The following is a 22,732-nucleotide window of genomic DNA, read 5'->3' on the forward strand; positions in this document are numbered from 1 at the left end:
GCAATATAAGCAAAGGGAGGAGGGTTTACATTCTAACTCACAGGCAGAAGGAGCAAAGACAGGAACATCATAGGCTTCTAAAACTGGAAGAGAAAAAAAAGTTGGCATGCAAACGTGAGTCACCATGTTTTGTTTTGTTTTTGTGGATAATTTTGAGAAGGTAACGGTGAAAAGCTTGGGGACAGAGGACCAGGAAGCTTCATAACAACTGGTTATTGCTGTAGTGAGTTAAAAGCTGCATGGCACAAAGAAATGATTTTTTAAAAAAAAACAAAAAAAAACACAAGCTCCTCTTGATCTGACACTCTTCCTGACTAAACACTTGGAAGCAAAGTTGGCACACATGGGTATTTAAGGATAATTTCTCCTCAAAAATCAACATTTTCAGGAGTTAAAATCATATAGCAATACTATGTCAGTGTACACAGGCATGAGAAATGGTTACAATGCAGTATGAATATGCAGCTTTCTGCAGCTGGACATTAACTAGCAGCAAAACAACACAATTGCATATAATTGTAGTGCAATGGGAAAACTGTTCTTAGGTTGTTTCAATTTGGTCTGGTCGGTAACGAGAAAAATCAAGTGGGTGCAGTCACGTCATTCAGGCTGCTGAAGGAAAGAAAACTGATTTTAAAAAAAAAATCCTAAACCCAGCCAGTCTCTTGCACTATCATTTCTAAAATCAGCATGTGAACCAATTAATTCAGGCATTCATCAAGAAAAATCATTTCAATTTCTTAATTCTGTACTTTGAACAATTTTAGGAGACTTGGACTGGATTTGAGTCTCAGTGGACCGGTACAGGACTGACTGACAGGCAGTAGGTTTGTTCAGTAAGTCAAAAATATTCCAGACACAAACGGAACATGAAGAAAAATCACCAGCATACTCTTTCTTGAACAAACTCCTGTCCATTCACTCTACAGATGTTCCACTTCGCCGAACATGACTGAAATCTGAGCAAGATAAAAAAAACTAAAAGTGAAGTTTTGTTCTTCCAGCCGTGCACATGTTCTGATCACTCTAGGCGAAGCTATTCTCTGGGTAGCTCACTTTGATAGCCCCCCAGTAGCAGGCACGTATCAGACAGATGAGGCCCAGCAGATAGGCAAATGCCCAGGACACGTAGGTGGCGTTGTAACGTCTGGCGAAGTCCCGAGTGCCAACCTATAATTACACATAATGGGGGGAGGAAGGAAGAAGACAGCATGGAGGAAATCATAGTTACACCTATAGAAATACAGATCATCGATTTGTATTTAAAAAGATCCCCTTATATGCATTTTGTCAGATTAGGCTCCAGTCATAAAAGGCTAGAGATCAGTGGGCGACTGCCTGGCAGCAAGCAGGCGCTAGGGGGAAAAGTGTATTCCCTGCACAGAAATCCTCCTTGTGTTTGCTTTGGTCACTTGTATTTTGCCGTGGCTGCTCGTAGTTTATCAAGTTATTTGCAAATCCTTGCTAATTGCTTTCTAAGCAGGAGTGAAACTGGGAAACCTGAAAACAGACACAGTTACCCTCACAGTAAAAGCTGCATGTTTTGAAACATGGTGCCTTCTGATAAGGCACAACTTTTACTTTCAAGGGGAATGATGTCCATTTATGATTTGTACAGCACCTTTGCGAATTTCACTACCACTCAGTAGTTGGTTAGCGACAGATAAGTTGGCATCTTCCAAACAAACTATAGGAAACTGCTGCAATCTGTTAGCAACCAAAGCAGTGAAAAGGATAGTTTTGGTGCTGCACCTTCTGCAACTAATATCACCCAGCCAAAGACAAAAAACTACTGCAGCCAACCGGACAATCACTTTTTTTTTGGCCAGCCTGTGAGACCATGCCTCAGCTGAAATGCAAAAGTATAAGCTCATTATATTAAATATGTTTCTGTGAAACACTGAACAAGGCGTGGTTGGAAATGCATTGGATGTTTTGTAGATTTGTCACTTTTATCTTTCTCGTCATCTCTAAAACATATATACAGTTTTCATTTTCTCAGGTCACAACACCAGTGTCTGATGGAAATTTCCAGATCTTTACTCCTATTCATAAAGTACAGATAAATACAAATGCTCTACACTGAAGTTTTTCATTGACAATTTGTGAACCCCACTGGGTGATGCTGCTGAAGACTCGTCCTCTAGCACCTCCACATGGAGGGAGTGAATTGTGGTTTAGAGTTTAAAGTCTCTACTGCTGTGTCATGAAATATGATGCAGATCAGATTCTCTTTTTGTGACGTTTTGTTGTTTTACCTTATTTCACTTTAGCTCAGTTACAGTTACAGTGGGGCAAAAAAGTATTTGGTCAGCCACCGATTGTGCAAGTTCCCCCACCTAAAATGATGACAGAGGTCAGTAATTTGCACCAGAGGTACACTTCAACTGTGAGAGACAGAATGTGAAAAAAAAAAATCCATGAATCCACATGGTAGGATTTGTAAAGAATTTATTTGTAAATCAGGGTGGAAAATAAGTATTTGGTCAATAACAAAAATACAACTCAATACTTTGTAACATAACCTTTGTTGGCAATAACAGAGGTCAAACGTTTACTATAGGTCTTTACCAGGTTTGCACACACAGTAGCTGGTATTTTGGCCCATTCCTCCATGCAGATCTTCTCGAGAGCAGTGATGTTTTGGGGCTGTCGCCGAGCAACACGGACTTTCAACTCCCGCCACAGATTTTCTATGGGGTTGAGGTCTGGAGACTGGCTAGGCCACTCCAGGACTTTCAAATGCTTCTTACGGAGCCACTCCTTTGTTGCCCAGACGGTGTGTTTTGGATCGTTGTCATGTTGGAAGACCCAGCCTCGTTTCATCTTCAAAGTTCTCACTGATGGAAGGAGGTTTTGGCTCAAAATCTCACGATACATGGCCCCATTCATTCTGTCCTTAACACGGATCAGTCGTCCTGTCCCCTTGGCAGAAAAACAGCCCCATAGCATGATGTTTCCACCCCCATGCTTCACAGTAGGTATGGTGTTCTTGGGATGCAACTCAGTATTCTTCTTCCTCCAAACACGACGAGTTGAGTTTATACCAAAAAGTTCTACTTTGGTTTCATCTGACCACATGACATTCTCCCAATCCTCTGCTGTATCATCCACGTGCTCTCTGGCAAACTTCAGACGGGCCTGGACATGCACTGGCTTCAGCAGCGGAACACGTCTGGCACTGCGGGATTTGATTCCCTGCCGTTGTAGTGTGTTACTGATGGTGACCTTTGTTACTTTGGTCCCAGCTCTCTGCAGGTCATTCACCAGGTCCCCCCGTGTGGTTCTGGGATCCTTGCTCACCGTTCTCATGATCATTTTGACCCCACGGGATGAGATCTTGCGTGGAGCCCCAGATCGAGGGAGATTATCAGTGGTCTTGTATGTCTTCCATTTTCTGATGATTGCTCCCACAGTTGATTTTTTCACACCAAGCTGCTTGCCTATTGTAGATTCACTCTTCCCAGTCTGGTGCAGGTCTACAATACTTTTCCTGGTGTCCTTCAAAAGCTCTTTGGTCTTGGCCATGGCGGAGTTTGGAGTCTGACTGTTTGAGGCTGTGGTGTCTTTTATACAGATGATGAGTTCAAACAGGTGCCATTCATACAGGTAACGAGTGGGGGACAGAAAAGCTTCTTACAGAAGACGTTACAGGTCTGTGAGAGCCACAGATTTTCCTTGTTTGAGGTGACCAAATACTTATTTTCCACCCTAATTTACGAATAAATTCTTTACAAATCCTACCATGTGAATTCATGGATTTTTTTTTCACATTCTGTCTCTCACAGTTGAAGTGTACCTCTGGTGCAAATTACTGACCTCTGTCATCATTTTAAGTGGGGGAACTTGCACAATCGGTGGCTGACTAAATACTTTTTTGCCCCACTGTACATCTTGCTTGTACTGAGCTAACTTGGTGGCTTTTGTCCATTTTCATTGTCAAAAGAGTGACTTACTTACTTGGATAGTATCTGCACAAACTGATCAAAGCGTACTTACTGTTAAACCCACTCCAATGAAAATGCAGATCATTCCTATAGTTATATAAGCACAACAGCGCCTCCTAGGGAGCGCACTGCCGACGGAGGATCTGCAGAGAGAGATTGAGAAAAGAAAGAAATTGGGGAGAAACATTTAGAGGGTTTCCACACGGATACAGACTGAAACATACAAACTACATGTAGATGTTACACTGTCTTATTTATTTTTTTTATTTTGTAATCCAGTGGAAGTCCCCACACATTGTCCCAGTGATCTTACTTCACCATGCTCTGATGATAAATCTGTTTGCCAAAAGTCTCACTTCCTTTTTTAAGTTACACTTGTAAGCGCTCCAGGACGGTCACATGTCCAGCTCCAAACAACCTCCACTCCATCCAGCCTCTAAACAAACACAGTTCAACTGCCTTGAAGCAGCAGACTGGCATAACTTTACTATAATTTCACTTTCCTTCCCCCACTCAGCTCTCACATGCCTCTCATGTGACAGGACTGAAGCATTCTTCAGGGATCACTGGCATTCAGATGGCTTAGGGGTGCCTGGTCACCTGATTTACTGCCTTCTACTTTTTTTCTACTGCATTCACATCCCCTGTTTCTTTTACTAGCTGTTTATTCAGTGAACTAGAACCATCTCTTCATTTTAGTAATGTAGACAGAAGAGGGAAATTACTACCGTTTTATCTGCTTAAATTAAGAGGACTTCTCTTTGGAAAGGTGTTACTAGAACAGAAGTTTCAGTTCCTCAATGAGAATTAAGAGAAAATATTTAGCTCAGCCTTTATGTCTGTAATAAAGAAGGAAAGGGGGTTTTAGGATGAGAGAGACGATGATAGGAATTTTTGGAAAAGCTATGAGTGGTAAAAGTATTGCACAGAGATAATAAATGAAGTTCACTGACTTAAAGAAGTACATCAGCCAACTACACAGAAAACAAGGGTAGAAGTAGTGTCATGTTATAGTTGCTGCTTATCTCACCATCACTGTCTGCATCATCTAATTAGGACAAAAACCTCTCTGAGGTGACCCCTCCTCCTCTCCTCAGACCTGTGACCCTCATACCACTAACATTACATGTGAGGCCAAACTTTAATACGTGTCACACGTCTAGATTAGCCTTGCTTACCTCCCCTCCTCCTTCCAAGAACTGCAAATCCAGCCCTCTAAACCTTTGCATCTCAGTGAATTTAAACATAAATTCAATAGGTAATGGTAAATGGCCTGTATTTGTATAGCGCTTTTCTAGTCCCTAAGGACCCCAAAGCGCTTTAAACATCCAGTCATCCACCCATTCACACACACATTCACACACTGGTGATGGCAAGCTACATTGCAGCCACAGCTCCCCTGGGGCGCACTGACAGAGGCGAGCCTGCCGGACACTGGCGCCACCGGGCCCTCTGACCACCACCAGTAGGCAACGGGTGAAGTGTCTTGCCCAAGGACACAACGACCGAGACTGTCCAAGCCAGGGCTCGAACCGGCAACCTTCTAATTACAAGGCGAACTCCCAACTCTTGAGCCACGATCACCCCACACCCTCTTTTTTTCTCCTGGTATTCAAGTGTTTGGTTTCATAGTTGAGTCATACTAGACCACAGCTCTACATGGCGAAGTGTTAATGCCTATACAGAAGTGAAATGTCTATGTTTTTTTCTATTCTGCTTTTTCTCATGTGCAGTATGCCTTCATGGTGAATTACTTCTCCAATAAATAAAGATAAATAACTTTAAAGTAAGCTGTGTGGGGATTTTAGTGTAACAACACTGTACAGTGTTTCACACAGCCTCAGCTTCACTCTGCTGACCAAATTTAGATTTCACAAAGCTCAGTGGATATAATGAATCATACCGATTTGCATGTGTTCACTAGTTGGCTCTATAGTGTAGTGGTTTACACATTTGCTTAAGAAGCATAGGATGTCTGGTTCAATGCTGGGACGAGACATGAATGTGTCTGGGGTTGCATCAGGAAGGGCATCCTGCAATTCAAAGTTATTTTCTATAATCTCCTGTTTGGGGCAGCTAATTAATGGGTTCTTTTTATTTTTATTTTACAATCAAATGTAACAGTGTAGGCTCCTGAAAGTTGTTACTTTCAGCTTGCACGTTGTTTTCAATGTTTCTGTGTACATTATGTGGACAAAAGTCTGCCTTTACAAACATTTGTGATAGAATGAGTTGCTCTAAATTCGGAGCGTGGTGCTGTAATAGGATGTCACAGTTGCAACAAGTCAGTTTGTGAAATTTCTTCCTTTCCAGACATTTCACAATTAGCTGTAAGTGATGCTATTGCAGAGTGGAAGTGTTTAAGAGCCACAGGAACTCAGTTACAGAAGGATGTCAACAAACATAACAGGGCACGGTGGTAAAAGTCACCATTGCTCTGCTGACTAACTGCAGAGCTGTAAACCTCCTCTGGCTTTATCATAAGCACTAAAACTGCATCCCAGGAGCTGCATTAGACAATGCAATTGTAATATAATGAAATGCATTTTAACAAAAAGCAGACTGCAGTACTTCTTTCTATGAGACATGAAGTAAAATTAGTGGCTTCCTTTCTGTAACTGCAAAATCATGAAGTTGGAAAAAACAAACCAGACATTTTCATAGTTAACGGGCTAACCTGACAATTTTCCCAGATTAAATTGGAAACTGACATCTGAAAATAAAATGTAGTTAACACTTTTTTTTTAACTTACTGTAGTTTTTAAAGCAGAACTGCATTGTGCAGCACACAGCAGAAATGAGGAGAAACACATGGGAAGTTTACTTTCTCAGCAGAAGAGCTCTGAAGCACAGCTGATGTTCACGTACAGCATGAATGAGTTCATTCAATTTAATTTTATTTGTATGGCACCAAATGCCAACAACAGTTGCGATAATAGAAAGAAAACCACAAGAAACTATCAAACTTTGGGTTTATCAAACACAAGATTTAGAACTGTTACCGATGCCAGCTGTGAAGACACTGGTACAGCTGTCTATTTGAAGGAAAGTGAACTTAATGTTTTTTCCTTCCTGAATTTTACTTTTATTTTTTATGCTTGTTTGTTTGGTTTTTTTTAGCTTTTTTGTTTAATTTTTTGTTTTTTACTCCTGTCTAACCAGGATGCCTCCTGGGTGGCTCCAAGGTGAGGTGTTCCAGGTATATCCCATCAGGATCAGCCCAGTACATGCTGGTGAGATGTATGGGAATGTCATGGTGTTCCTCCCCACCCCGCAACAAAGACTAATTCAGTCATTCATCATGAAGATAAATATACACATGTGAAAGAGTCTGGAGATGGCGTGGTATCTGTCATGTGTGCTCAGTGTGAATCTGCTCTCCTCTGTGAAGAAAATGGGGCTCCAGTGGTGAACCTGTTAGTTCTGGTGTTTTCTGGAGAGGTCCTGTCAAGCTGCACAGTGCTGGGCTGTGAGCACAGATCTCATTAAAGATTAAAGATTGCATTTTGGCAAATGCCACTGTTCTTTTGCTCTCTGCATGAACAGCCTACTCCAAAGTTCAGCTTTATGCTACTAAAGCATGCAGAAACCAGAAAACTCCCATTCATCAAAACTTGGTTTGTGCCTACTGATTCAGAATATAAACATGCAGATATCCACTTAAAGCGACTGTGTGAAGGGGAACTCTGTGTGAAAGTTTGATGGACTCACATTTTTTTGCAGTGGGGACACTTGGCTAGCGTGTTAAATCGAAGCTCCATCCACTGTGAGGGAATAAAAAGAAATCAGCATTTTCATTTTAAGGCACAAAGAAAACGTATACACGCACGGAGACACACACGCATGCACAGGCTCACAGAAATGAAACGAAACACTACAATCTTACTCTTTTTAGAAACAACAAATCAGCAAAAGGCTTACTGGAAATGATCTGAAACAGTTTTAATGAACCGTCTAAATCTATCCTGCACTCTTGCTAAGTTAGCACACAGAGTCATAATTCGTTAGTTGATATTTCATCTAGTGTTAAATCACTCCAAATCATATTAATTCAAGGGTCACGGTGAAGTTAAACATGTGACAACATCTGGCTTCAGGTTAGAAATAACAATAAATTAAATACCTAAAGGTAAGCAAGCGGCAATAAAAAAGAAACAATTTAGCGCAGACTTCTAGAGCCTAATGCATTAAAAAAAATTTACATTTTATTTTTTTAATTGATCAAAGCTCTGCTCAAAGCCAGATGTTCACAAAGTCAGAGTAAATAAGGCCACAAATTGAGCTGGAGCGGGTTAGGCTGTTGTTAATAAGTCCACCAGTAAGACCAGCTTTCTCAACCTGTTGTTGTGCTGGTGGAGAGCCATCACTGGGGAGACCAGACATAGGCTGTGATGTCCTGGCGTCCTCACTGCCCTGCAGATGCCGCAAGCAGCAATGTGCAGATGTTAAAAGGAAAACAGCACTGACTTTATTTTTCTTACATTCGAGTCTGTGTCACACTGACTCAATGGCTCAGGTTGTGTACATAACCTTGCTTATGTGAAATATTAAATGCATGTGTGACATGTTACACTCAACCCAAACATGTCAAATGCACTGATAGTAACATCAACAAAGAGTGGCAGGAAGCCATTTTTATCCGAGATTAGAAAACTCTGCAAAAAGCAGGTTGAGAGCATGTTAGAGAGGGAAACTTGTGTGGAAAGGTGCGGCCATGCTCAGTCAAGAGGTACTCAGGATGTTTGGTGAGACACGCAATGAAAGAAAACATGCAGAAAATGCATGCCAGCCACGCGCAGATGTCTAATTCTGTGCTTTTAATGAATAGCTGACCCCACATAAAGTACAACTAGTTAGCAGACAATCCTTCAGCAATTTATCTATTTACTGCAGTAGTTTTCTGTAAACATGAACATATGGCGAGGCTCTCAAAATTACGTATATATGCACGTACCAACAACAGCACAGCAATGAGATTCTGCATTAACAAGCCTGTGCCTTACTGAGGATGGTTGTATTTGCAGGTTTACATACTAGGAAGGTGTTGCCACAGTGGCCACAGACCACTCTCATTCCCTCGGGTTGGATGGGCAGCGCTGGCTGGGCGGGTTGCTCCTCGGGGATCACCATCACTGGGCTCAGGTTGATGATGCGTCTGCTGTCAGAGGAACCAAGAAGACATTTATGATTAATAATAACTGATATAGATAAAACTAAAACTCCAACTGGTTCATGTGATCAGCGAGTCTTGTTTACATACTAAGGTTCATTATGGAGTTCCACAGAGTTTCATGCTGGGATCAATTCTTTTTACATTATACATCCTTCCCTTGGACACTGTCATTCGAAAGCACAGCATAAATTTTCAGTGCTTAGCAGATGATATGCAGCTTTATCCATGTATGAAGCTAGAAGACACACACCAACTAGTTAAACTGCAGGAATTTCTTAAAGGCATAAAGACCTAGATAACCTCTAATGTTTTAATGTAATGTTCTAATGGTTTTTTTAAAGAGATATTTCACCTCTCATCCGAAAAGCTTCTTACATCCTCAAGAAACTTAGAGAAGTCCACACGCTTTTCTTTCCAAGCTCCTTGGTCTTTACCTTACCTTACCTTACGCGACTGTTTGACTTGTTACAGAGCCAACATGTTGCCACAGCCCCAGATTCAGTTTTGAAGCACTGTGTGGCTTATTGCATCAGTGGGGTAAACTGTCTGAATGTTTCTTCTTGTTCCGTACCAGTTTGGTCGAGGACATCCTATCCTTCTGGATGTGTCTTTACAGATGAGCAGGCAGTTGCAGGGACACCGCACATACTTCTTCCCTGTAGGGGGATTCTTAATGGGCTAAAAGAAACATAAAAAACTATGAGTTAAAACTGCTATGCTTAGAAAAGTTTTGGTTTCAGTAGTAAAGTACAACTCCTTTAAGCAAGTTTCTTCTGATTGGTTGCACCTGTTGAGCACGTTTGCATGGAGCCACAAAGCTGTGACCACATTAGGGTTATTGGGCCCACTGACACCACTATGATCTGAAAGTTGAGAGTAGAAAAAATCTTTTTAAATGATGAATTCATTTATTAAGGGAAAAGTTATCAAAACCTACCTGGCTCTAAGTGACAAAGTAACTGTCCCATAAACATGTTAACTGGTTGTGCCACCCTTGGCAGCAAGAACTGCATTCAAGTGTCTGTGATAACAATGAGTCTTTCCCACTGCTGTGGAGGAATTTCGTCCCAATCTTCTTTGCAGATTTTTTATCTTTGCCACAGAGTTTTTCAGCATGAGCTCTCTCATCGATGCCATTTTTGTCCAGTATCTTTCTTATTGTCGAATCGTGAACTATGACCTTAGCTGAGGCAAGTGAGGCCTGCAGCTCTTTAATGTTGTTCTGGGTTCTTCTAAGACCTCAAGAATGAGTCGTCCGTGGGCTCTTGGACAAATTTTGGTAGGCCAGCGACTCCATTTGTGGATAATGGCTCTCACTGTAATTCACTAGAGTCCCAAAGCCTTACAAATGGCTTTATAACCATTTCCAGACTGACAGATGTCAATGATTTTATTTCTTTTTTGTTTTTTGAGATCTTTTAGCCTCACTTTGTCAGACAGGTTCTGTTTAAGTTATGTCTCGATTCAACAGTTCAGCCAGTAATCAGGCCTGAGTGTGACCAGTGAAATGAAACTCAACTTTGCAAAACATGTTGTTAATCACAGTTAAAACATGGTTTAACAAGAGAAACAAGTACTTTTTCACACAGGGTCAAGTGGGTCTGGATAGCTTTTTTTCCCTTAATAAATGAAATCATAATCATGACTTCAAAATCGCATTTTGTATTTACTCGGGCTATCTTTGAACAAATTTTAATATTAGACAATGATCTCAAATATTTAAGTGTGACAAACACGTGAAAACAAAAGGAACTCAGGAAAGGGGTGAATACTTCATCAAAGAATTGTAAATATAAAAAAATAAATTGTAGGTGCACTTTAAATCCAGGGCTCTCACAGTAGCAGCACCACAAGCACAACCAGTAAAGAATGCACTGCTTTAAATTTAGCTCATCCACAGTTCACGTTATACTTCAACACAGAATGAGCAGAATGAGCTCGGGGGAGAATTTATCCTCTATTTCAGATTTTCTGTATCCAGCCATCACAGCAGACTAAACCCTCTTAAAAACGACATTGGAGCTGGTGTCAACAACTGTAACAGTCAATTACCAACATAAACCACCATCCTCTGAATGAAACCATTACAAACACACTTAAAAACAAATATTTCAAGTGTACTTTTTTTGCGCTGCCTGTGTAAATCAAACAAAACTTGGAGAAACTCCTGGTTAAAATCAAGTTCTGGTCATGTGACTCTCTAACTTTATATTTACAGTAAGACACAACAGCTCGAGGCCAGATGCTAAACCGTGCATCGTTTTGGTGCAGAGTAGCATAATATAAGATGTCCGTGTGGATGCATAACGACCAAAAATATCAGCTGTGCTAATGGCATTTCCCACCCGAGCGCTGGTGATGACAGTCATTCATTCTCCCTGCACTCCTTGTCACACTGGCAGCCTTAGGCCCTGATTAATTTGGTCGAATGTCAACATCAGTTTAAGCGATAAAGGCAGGCAAAGAAGCAAAGGTGGGGAAAAAGCAGTCCAAATGTGAGCACTGAAAGTCAATCAAACATTCTTTCATGCAAAAATGTGCCTGACAATAAAATTCAACAGGGAATTTAGGCTGTAACAGATACAGAGGAAAGTCGAATGTTGAACTGTTACGGTTTTAGTTTGTCGACACCTGTGATGATGTAGCCTCCACTTACTGTAGCTTCATTGCAGACAGTGCACTTGACCACGTGCTGATGCAGCTTTCCGTCCAGGTTGATGAGCGACTGGCAAACGCGGCAGTTGATGACAGGCACACCGCCGGCATCGGGGCTGGCGATGGCTGTGTAAGGAGGAGGTAGTTCGGCTTTGAGAAGAGGAAGGCAAAGCACACAGCCAGATGTTAATGGCATGCATCTGGAGAAAAGCAGCTTCATGAACAAAAAATTGGCTTTGTGTGTCCAGTTTGTACTTTGGAAACAGAATAATTTATAGTACCTGAATAATTCCACCTAAACTTGAAGGTTTTTGTTAAAGATTATTTTCCACTGTTGAATTAGTTGAATAAGTCGCCAAATTAAACTGGCTGCCATTTACAGACAAGATTTTCTCTTTATGTCTGCAAGGCCTACTGTGAACTGACTACAGTGGCCACCATAATGACCTCTGTACTGTTTAATCCCACATTAACCTCGTGTATTTAGTCTGTATTTCAGAGTTTTAACATTTAATCTACAGGCTTGCACCAGCCACTGCCTTTACTACAATGGCTTTGTGGCATATTTAAAATTCTGCTTGTCTGTAACGTAGCTAAAGCCAATAAAATCTGTAGTTACACAATTAACCATAATACCTCTATCAGTTTAATTTTAATTAACAGGAGCAGAGGTTTAAATAACATGTGAGTATACAGTAATTACGCCATCTATATTCTTAAGCTCTGGCAAGCTGAAATCATATTTATATCGATCAACACTTAAATACTCATTCAGATGTCAGTCTCACATTTTTCTAAACTAAAATGCCAAAATACATTTCCTAAATCCAGATGTGGTATGTAGAGCTGCTGCTCTTCCCCCTCCATGACAGGAAGCTAAATATGTTTAGGCACCGGAGAAAAAGTGAGGACGCAAACATGCTTTCTGGATTCATGACAAGCTTCTTTCCAAAAAAATATTAACCAGCTATATCAGAATATACAGTCTCTTTGTTTGGCTTCATTTACCCGACTGACGGCTCAGTGACACGAAGAAGCCATCCAATCTAACAATCGACTAATTATTAGAATCTAATCTCGCCCTGAATGAGATAATGGCATGGGTCGGTGGGTAAACGTGCTTGGCTCCGACATTTAGAGACTCTGAACCGGTTGACACCACAGGGACAGATGGGACACCCGTCTACATTTGGGCGAACCTGGCTACGACTACGACGCGAGCATGCCAAGACTGGACACTCCCACTGAGTTTCAGGCAGCAGAGTGGCTCTTATTACACAACAAAGCTAAGTGAATCCTCCTCTACTACGCTTTGTTAATCTAAAATGTAACACAGTGCGACCAGATGGAGAATATTTTTTATTATTCCACAACACCTTAGGATTAAATCTAAATTTCTGCCGTGTTAGTATCCACCCCGACTTAGTCTCAGGTCTGTTTCTCCTCCTCTTGCTGCTTTGTGTGTTTTAATGCACGTCTGACACTGAAGACAGCAGCTATAGGTTTTCACAAGGAGCCAGAGGAAAGACGAGAAGACTCTGCTGCAACCACCACCAACACCACAACATACAGTCCTGCTTTAAGGGTATTGACTCGATGACTTCACTTGTGGTTTGTGGGATAGAATGCCAAGCTGAACATCTGGTATTCAGACACCAGCAGCTCTGGAGACCTTTCTGTGTGGCAAGAAAAAAATTATCTCTTTAATCTTAAAATAATACTACAGTTTTCCTTTTACCGACATAACAATGCGTCTGCCCATCCCTCACTACAGCCAACATTTTAGATTTAATCTGAAGTCTTTAAGATCTAGCCACAAATTTGAGAGTTAATTTGAAAGAAAATCTAGTTATCTCCCAAAGCAGCTACGTTAGTAGACATTTAGTGCATGTGTGTAAGACACAGTATAAAAATTGCAAACAATGTGCCTTAATTACATCTATGTTTTACACTATTACAATACATTATTAATCTAAACATCTTGGTTGTGTATAAGCACACTGGTTTGGGTTGTCTTCTAATAAAGTGCTGCTCTGATTCAGATGATAAGTCAGCTTTTATCATGTTAAGATCAATGTTATTGTACCGTGTCTCCTGTTGTGTTCATTTACTAAAGGACAGCATGTCTCGACAGCTGATCTCTTTATTCATGGAGGAGTCTTTCCAGGCTGGGCAGTTCTTTGCCTCAGTCATCTCAGCTTCCACCTATGAACAGTTCAGCCAGATATCAATAAAGCTCCTCCACTCGTCTGATTAGTGTTAATCAGTCAGACAGGGCATTGGGTTCGGTCGGCTCTGTTTGCAAATCCGTGACTGATAACTGATTTATTTTAACTAGACTGAATTACTTTTCTCTTCCACTGACCTGTGATAAAGACTCGTCATTGGTCACATGTTCTTGTAACCCACCCGCTTCCACACGGTAGCTGCTCTCTCTTTGGAGGCAGCTCTTTAATGGTGGAGTCAGCAAGTTAATATTTTTAACTTTGTGTTTTCATGATAAATAAAACACTGAAAGTTTCTACTACTAACAAAACAAAACAAGATAACAATGTTTTTTTAGTGAGAAAGTAAATTAACTGATTTTTCAAAGTAATGTAACTGAATTTATATACACTTGCCAGACATTTTATTAGGTACACCTTTCCGGGATTTTATGGGACCCCTTTTTTTTGCCTTCAGAGCTTCCTTAACTCTTCATGGCTTCAACAAGGTGCTTTCTCCATGGTGTAATGCCCATATTGACATGATGGCATCACACAGTTGCTGCAAATCTGTCGCCTGCACAGTGAACTCACTGTCATGTTCAAAAAAACCTGTTTATGGCTGCTGGAAGCAACAATCTGAGGCTGGGTACACTGCGGTCATAAAGCGATGGATGTGGTCAGTAACCTTACCATCTAACATCAAGTCTCATCACACAAGTCTTCCAGTCTTCTGTTGTCCAGGTTTGGTGAGCTTGTGTGAACTGTAGTCTCAGTTTCCTGTTATTAGCTGACAGGAGTCTCACTTGGGGTGATCTTCTGCTGCTGTAGCTCATCTGCTTCAAGGTTCAAAATGTTCTGCACTCAGAGATCCTGTTCTCCATATCTTGGTCGTTTGCTTTTTTCAGTTGCTATTGACGTTCTATCAGATCAGGATTTGTTCTCACTTTCTGACAAATCTCTGTAAACTGTATAGACGGTTGTGTGGGGAAAATCTCAGTAGATGAGCAGTTTCTGAAATACTCAAACCAGCTCGTCTGACTCCAACAACAACGCCACATTCAAAGTCACTTAAAGCACCTTTCTTCTCCAGTTTGATTCTCAGTTAGTCGTCTTCATGCATCAATGCACCGAGTTAGTGCCATGCAACTGGCTGATTAGATATTTGCATTAATGAACGGTTGAACAGGTGTACCTGTTAAAGTGACCATGAGTTGCTAACAAGAAGAATCAGACCTTTCTATTTCGGTATTGTAATAGCAGGGTAACTGGATCTCTTCATATAAAGAAACCTGTTAAAATATTGACGTTTCATGACTTCACCTTAGACTAATTAGTCCTGATAATGTGAAGCTGGTAAAGCTTCATTTTAAACGAGGCAGACATGCTTGTTTTTCTTTGATTATTTTAGGGCAAAAAAAAAACAAAAACAACAAGCAGGAACCACTGAATTTCTACCTGCTACTACAGAATAATTCCAGTGAACACAACAAGTATTACATGGATATCCTAAAATTTAAATTCAAGCCACAGCTCACTTTAGTGCCTTAATGCAGCTGCTCATTAGTCAAAGCAGCATCACAGTCATTGTGTTTCTGGGAAATGTCACAGTTTTGGCATTTTAGGATCAAAGTAATTGATTTTACAAACCCAAACTGGAATTAGCCAATAATCCAGTCTGCAGAGAGGGAGGGGGGAGGAACTGTGTCACTGTGTTAGCATCCAGCCAGGCTCTTGCTTCTTAGATTATTACAGTCCAGCATTAAGAGTTTAATCCCGTGGTGAAATATGAATTCTGTGGGATTAGACTTCTCGAGAACAACAAGCACTTCTCTCTCTCCTCTGTTTGTTTGAAATTGGCCTGAAATGCTCCTTAAACTGATTTACACGGTCAATGAGTCCATTCATTTGCTGCCGACCATCCCGAGCTGCTGCAAAGCAAAGAAACGTTGTTTCTGTCAGGCTGCTGACAAAAACGTAGAAGCAGAAACAGGAAAAAAGGTCAAATACTACTGAAAGTAGCACTCAAAATCTAATCCTCAAACAAGAGAATGTGAACTGAAGTCAAAGTACAGCCTGAATCAATATTTAATGCCAGCAAAACACAAGGAGGGCTCTATGTGAGATCATGCATTTCTGCAGCTCCCACAGGCACTTTGCTTCGTCTTTCTTCTTGTGGAGAAGAATATATTGAGAATTTGAGGAGATTATATTCAGAGCAAAGGTCAGTGCAGACAGCTGCTGCCAGTCCTGAGAATAAGCACTGTGGGCTGTAACCTACATGTTTATGTTTTCTGCTGTATGAAAGCTGCAAATCATGCAAGAAGGCTCAAGCTCGTCGCTTACAGTGCATTCACCATGCAAACGAGCAAAACTCACCATCATTAAAAACAGGAGAACACGACATTTAACTCGTGCTGCATTATTTCTCCCATAAAGGGCACACCTGTGGGTGCTTTTGTTGATCTGCAGCTGGACAAAAGGATGCTTCGCCTGCCTCCATCTGCAATGCCTCAGTGCTCCCACGTCAACACTCAACCCAAAATCTACTGAGGCTTTGCAGAGCTTCAGCTCATACCTTCTTTCTTTCTTTTTTTTCTTTTTTTTGCTGGACAAAATCACGGCAGGCCCCAGTGAATCGTGATGTAGAAATCTCTGCACTGAAAACACTGTTTGATGGTACTGCTGGTATTATCGCAGGCCCCTCTCCTCTATAACCCACTGCTCCAGTTCTCACAGTGGAAGCTCCACCTTTCAGTCAGCTGCCGACTGATTTCCCAGCGATGCCCTTGCCTCGCCTTGCTGCAGCTTTATTTACGCACTCACACAAACTCGATACGCCCTGAAAATGATTCAGCATGCAAGCGGCGGGGTGCTGCGTGTGGCGTGTTTACCTCGGGGACTTGAATCCTGCAGGTACGGGGGAGCTGTTGGGGTCACATTCTCGGAGTTGGGGCCCGACAGCAGCGGAGATCGCTCGTCCATGCCGTCGGAGGCCATGTCGTTGACCGTGAGAAATGACGGGGTGGCTCCTGGCTGCACCGAGTTTTCCCTCAGCACGGAGGAGCAGCCAGCGGCTGGTTGTTGGTGCCGACTCGCTCCGGTCCAGCAGCAGCAGCAGCCCCGCTGACGGAAGCCTGGAGAGGGGAGGAGCTCCGCGGTGGTCCACGCCCCTCTCAGATATGGCCCCGGGCATGGGCAGAGTTCATGCTGGTGCACACTGAAGGAATTTTTTTTATTTTTTCCTGATAAACTGCATTGATTTAAAAAGCGTTTTCCATTTAATACCCCAAATACATATTTATTCATATTTAAGCCTAAGAATAATAACGACATGACTGAAATCCAAACGCGACGATAAAGTTTGGGAATTTAAATGGTGGGACAAGAAAAAGCAGCAACTCACGGCTGTTGCCACTAGATGTCACTGTGGGATTACTGAGGTCCGGGGCAGTGCAGTCAGAGCACGCTCGCCCCATATTTTACTATTTATACACGGCTGTGGTGTCAGGTTCACTCAGCAAAGTCCCGCTGTGTTGTGTTTTTTATGTAGACCAGGGGTGGCAAACTCATTTTACAATATGGAGGACCACGAGTACCAAAACTAAGTAACTGTTAAGCATACCTCCCGTTTTCTCCCAGTGTAAATATGGTTAACTGCACTTTTAATCCCATTTAATATAAGAATAAGAAGTGCAGTTATAATGGTAAGTCTCAGTACAGGATTGTACATGATAAAGGAATGCTGCTGTAGTCAATGAAAGAAATCATTACAGAAAACTACAAAACTGCAGGAAAAGGTTCTGATAGCTCACTGCTCAGACTGTCCTGCAATTGCAACTACAGGAGAGTAAGTCATAACTAATAAATCATAATTAATTTTTTTTTTTTTTTAGAAATGTCTGTATTTTTATGTATCTATTACTTTAGTGTAGTATGAATGACAAAAGAAAAAAACTCTGGGCATGTAATAGCCTCAGATATAACAACCACCCAAAATAGGGGGTAAACATACAAGTGATCAGGGCTTTTGCCAGGATTTTCAAAGTATTGTGAGTCAGATTTCTCTTTATTTCAGAGTCAGTTTTGGACTTTGCTTTTCACTGTATTTACAACATTTGGACACAATTATACAAATCTGTGAACCACACAGATGGCCTTCATAGAGCCGATTGTTCATACTATAAACAGCACTCCTTTTTCAGTTTGACTGAAAAAGATACACTTTCTAAGTTTAAACATCTGACGACATGTTTTCCAGCATCCCAATTTTTTTCAGAATTGCAGTTGTAAAATTTAAGCTTTTCTCTCACTAAAAAGAAAAATTAAAAGTGAATCACAATATTTTCCAGCACACATGCTCATAAAGTGAACTCTTTCCACACCTGTGTGCTTTGCTGCATCAAGAGAATATTAGTGTTGTTTTTTAAAATAAGGTCAAAGTCACATTAGGTCACTTTCTGGTGACAACAACAGCATAAAGATACAAAATTACTATAAAAGTAGTCAACTCTTACAAACAGATCAAATAAATGAAGTGTTATTGAACCATGTAAATAAACTGGAATTCATATTTTAATTTTATTCGACTTCTTATTATTGTCATGTTATTTTCTAAAATAACCAGTGAATACCTTTAAAACGTTACTTTGCAAGGCAGGAGGCACACTTAAGCCAAACCAGTGATTTATTGCATAAACAGAATCTCGTGGTGGTGTAATGTTTTTAAGTCCCACCCTTTTTATGTTTTACAATTCATCCTTAAATTTAGTGTTTGTTTTCAGAAAACTGCTCGTCATTCCCCTTAAATTGCAAAACCCTGGCTTGTTTGTGCCAAAATGTGTCCCATTCCTTGCAGCTTATGTCAGGGTGAAAGCCTCCGGCTGTGTGGATCCACTCTCTGGTCATTCAAAAAACTCGCTAAATAACTACAGATGCTCTGCATGAGTTTTGAGCTCATGGACAGTCTGGGTACTTTTTGAAACTCTTTTCTCCCCAGTAACTGCAGGACACCATCGTGTTCAAATGTAACTCAGGGATGGTTTCAGACCAGCAAGTTTAAGAAGCAGATTTGGTGTTTTAATTCGAGCGTTTTGCTGTAGCTGTTTTGGATGTTGTAAATGGCTCATAAATACCCAGAGCATCGCACCTCCTTCTCCTCCTGCCACTCAAATTAAAAAGTCTTCACTTCTAAAAACCAAAAAAAAAGCACAAATGAGCACAGAAAATGAAGCTCACAAAGAAATAAATACACTTCAAATCAGGGATACGATCCAGAGAATGGCGCTCTCTCCCTCCAGCAGGGAGCTTTTACTGTAACCCACACCTCACATGCATTTTACAATCTCCCATCCCATCCCCTTCCACTGAGGGAAAATCCAAGCTCCTGTTACCGGGCCAGTAAAAGTGATTCAGATTGCATGTAACAGTCTGCAGTGAACGACTCATTTTTTCCGACGGCTGCAGGCACCAGAGGAGCGCCGCTACGCACAAACAGAGACTGCTCTGTGCTCTCTCTGTAAGGTAAGACTGCTGAACAAAAGTCATCTTAGAATGAAAATTCGCATCACATCCGTAAAACAAAACAAAAAAAAAACATCGCGGTGATCTGGAGTTCAGGATTTCCTTCAGTGATGCGTTTGCAGTTTTGATTTGTTGCCAACTATGACGCTACCAAACTGAGGCAAATTTCCGGTTAAACTGCAGGAGAAAAAACACAAATGTATGTTCTCTGGTTTTGTACTGGATTTATTTTGTGTAATTTATTAAGAAATTTATTTAAGCTTATTTGTTATTGAACTTAACATAATAAACATCATGCTTTTATTTTGAATGTTATGTCATTGAATGCATGCAATCAAGAGGTCTAAGTGTTATTTTTCATGTTTCTATTGATCAGTAGAAATTTCTTGCCCTTCACACAGTAGTTTTCTCTTGTACAGGAAGCTTAAGTATGAGAATACTTGATAATAAACACGGTGAATGGATTTTCTTTGGTGATTCCTGTGTGTCTAAGTCTTTTTCTTGTTGATGCAGCCAGTTTGGAGATGCTCCAGGGGACAGTTAGCAGGGCTTGGCTCTTCCTGTCCTTCTGTCTCCTGTTGGGGATCTGTTCTCCAGCAGAGGATGGAGGACCAGCAAGTCCTCCTCCTAGTTTCCCCCCTGAGCAAGGGTCAGGGGAGTCGGATTTCGAGGACTGGGAGTGGGGCTCTGGATCGTCTCTTCTGCACCTGCTCCACAGCTTCCCTGCTGACAGCCCCTTCACAACAGAGTCCTCAGAAAAGCCAGTCAACTGCACGCAGCGCTTCTGGCTCCCTCCATCATCTCCAATCTGCTGGGAAAACATAGCAGGACCCAAAGAGTTTGCCAGGTCTCGTCTGCTTGTTTTGCAGAACAGGGCCGCCCTGCAGGCGGTGTCCACCTCCAGCGGGGTGGAAGAGGGAGGGCTGTCCTACGACCACCAAGCTAGAGAGGAGGTCCAGGGGATCCGATCAGACCACCAGAAAGTGACCGAAACTATACAAAGCGTGGAGACCGTGTTTGTCTCTCTGGCAGAGAAGAGGAAAGAGGGCAAGGAGCAGGGTGTCTTTACAAGGTAAGAAACAATAACAGTGGAGAATTCAGGAGGAATAACCTGAGATCAGCGGGTGGGTGGAGAGGTGAATACTATAAAATAGGCTATATATTATTATATGTTATTAAAGTTTTAAATGAATACTCTGTAGGTTTAGAGTGGGGTCATGTCACACCCCATGAATTAAAATTTACATCTACTGAGGTCTTCAATGTCAATTTAATGATTTATTGGTCAAAAACTGACAAAAAGCCTTATAATTTAGAAGCTATGATTCTAAGTGGGCAGTGTGTTGTCAATATATAGAAAGTACTGTATAATGATTTAAAACACATCATAGTTGGCCTCCGACCTTTCCCTCAAGGTCTATGGATTGATCTGAAAGTCAAAGTGATATTAATGCTACATAGAAATAATATGGCATCAATAAACAAAATAAACAGTGGCATCAAGAAACAGAGTTTTAACCCTTTCAGGCAAGGTGGTCACTACATTGGACAGCTATTCAAAGGCTGTTTTCTTGTATTTGTGTCAGTACTTGCGCATAAACCACTACATCGGACACTGATGTGTCACTCCATTAATAATTATTAATTAATTATTGTTATTTAACCGTGTCATGCATGAATTATGACAACCTCAATCAGGGCTAAAAATGAATAAAAATACTTAAGAAAAAAATCTGCCGGAAAGAATCATATCTTCTGTGGGAGACTGTCCGGTCTGGTCCAAATATTGGTATCCATCTGTCTTTGTTATCCGCAGTTTTCTTTCTTTTTTCCCCTTTTTCTTGCTCTTGTGAAACCACGCCATGATGTCTTCCATTGCTCATTTTAAAATGCAGTGCAGTACTTGGTTTCATGCAGAGAAAATTAATGCTTATCCCCTGATTTCTTCTTTAATGATGCAAAATCTGGTGCTTTAATCAGGGTTTTGACATATTTATAGACAGACTTCCTCTACTGTACTTACTACAGATTAGATGCAACTTTGAGCCACATAGTAAAGAAGTAAAGCAGCTACATTTCCAGCTGGGCTTGGATCCAAAAAGTGATCCAAGGCCAGTTGTTGGGGGTTTGTCCTAAATTATTATTAGTGAGGTTCTGGGGAACCCTGGACCAGTGTTTAACTGCTTAACATGCTGAGTGAAAACAGCTTCCAGCCAATCTGAGTCATTTCCAGTATTTCCCTGCACACATCTGTCTGGACATCTGGTTGAGACGAGGCTCTGGCACAAATATAAATTGAAAGTTTGGACATTCGGCTCTATTAGATGTGAACATTTGAGGGAATTGTTCAAATTTGACTTCTTGCCGTGTTTGCTTGTGATTTTTCATCCCATGCAGCATGAAGGAGCATCTCGCAAATACGAGGGATGCTCTCGAAGGCAGAGACCACATGGCTAACCACCTGGAGGAGAAGTTTTCCACTTTGGAGGCGACGCTTCTCAATGTACAGCTTCGACTTAGAAAACTCATCCATCACTGATGATGCTGGAAACCCCTTATTTGAACTGTATTTATATGATATGAATGTCTCATAACGATGTAGTCCATGCATGCATGCTCAGGATGAGTGTGGTTTGTAATGAGAACAAAACACACTTGATTTGCACCTTATTATGTCACCAGCTCGCCTGCCAAAATAAAACGTGTAACCAAGAATCAGCAGAAATGAATAAATGTCACATTTTCTTGGAGTTCTGATGAACAGAGTTGTAAAGTCTAGTTTTACAGTCAACGTTTGACACAACAGAACAAAATGAACATTGTAGCATTTCTTAAAATAAACACATTACACCACATTACTGTTTATTTAATAGAAATTAACCTATACTGCAAAAACATTGCATAAAAATAACTAAGGACACTCTTATTGCTTCCATAGGAATTAATAGGAATAGTAACAGCATGTGTGAGAACCTCTATAAAAGAAGACGTTTATGGTGGTCTGTTCAAGTGCGTGTTTACACAATGCCAAGGAGGTAATACATCAGCAACAGAAGCGACTGCTGCTGCCAATTATTCTGGGAAGGGTTATAAGGTCATTTTCAAAAAATCTGAATACCATCACTCTTCAGTAAGAAAGATTATTCACAAATGGAAAACGTTCAAGACAGTTGCCAGTCGTTCCAGGCGTGGACGTCCCAGTGAATTCACTCCAAAGTCAGTTCTCAGAG

General features: G+C 41.1%; 2 protein-coding genes across 5 annotated transcripts; one reads left to right on the top strand and one right to left on the bottom strand.

Annotated features, from left to right (window-relative positions):
* Positions 1–274: 274 nt before the first annotated feature.
* pip4p2 (phosphatidylinositol-4,5-bisphosphate 4-phosphatase 2) lies at positions 275–17,315 on the bottom strand. 2 transcript variants are annotated; one of them, XM_086279862.1, is made up of 8 exons: positions 16,874–17,315; positions 11,777–11,925; positions 9,692–9,798; positions 8,982–9,105; positions 8,286–8,360; positions 7,659–7,711; positions 4,000–4,090; positions 275–1,170 (listed from the first exon to the last, which is right to left on the bottom strand). In XM_086279862.1, exons 1-8 carry the CDS (start codon positions 17,313–17,315, stop codon positions 1,027–1,029), a joined length of 1,185 nt encoding a protein of 394 aa, XP_086135988.1. In that variant the 3' UTR covers positions 275–1,026. The 2 variants fall into 2 exon arrangements, with proteins under 2 accessions (XP_086135988.1, XP_086135989.1); XM_086279863.1 differs by lacking the exon at positions 8,286–8,360 and having other exon boundaries at positions 16,874–17,116.
* Positions 17,316–19,359: 2,044 nt separating this feature from the next.
* LOC147304013 (uncharacterized) lies at positions 19,360–22,344 on the top strand. Of its 3 annotated transcripts, none has more exons than XM_086280187.1 (3): positions 19,360–19,502; positions 20,020–20,574; positions 21,900–22,344. In XM_086280187.1, exons 2-3 carry the CDS (start codon positions 20,027–20,029, stop codon positions 22,039–22,041), a joined length of 690 nt encoding a protein of 229 aa, XP_086136313.1. In that variant the 5' UTR covers positions 19,360–19,502; positions 20,020–20,026; the 3' UTR covers positions 22,042–22,344. The 3 variants fall into 3 exon arrangements, with proteins under 3 accessions (XP_086136313.1, XP_086136312.1, XP_086136314.1); XM_086280186.1 differs by having other exon boundaries at positions 19,369–19,502; positions 20,016–20,574; positions 21,900–22,343; XM_086280188.1 differs by lacking the exon at positions 19,360–19,502 and adding an exon at positions 19,518–19,701 and having other exon boundaries at positions 20,016–20,574.
* The last annotated feature ends 388 nt before the right edge of the window (positions 22,345–22,732 follow it).

Source organism: Aulonocara sp. 'chitande type north' Nkhata Bay, linkage group LG22 (genome assembly GCF_057382095.1).
Source record: "Aulonocara sp. 'chitande type north' Nkhata Bay isolate Kocher_YH1m ecotype deep benthic linkage group LG22, A_spYH_male_GT1.1, whole genome shotgun sequence".
Lineage (NCBI taxonomy): Eukaryota > Metazoa > Chordata > Actinopteri > Cichliformes > Cichlidae > Aulonocara > Aulonocara sp. 'chitande type north' Nkhata Bay.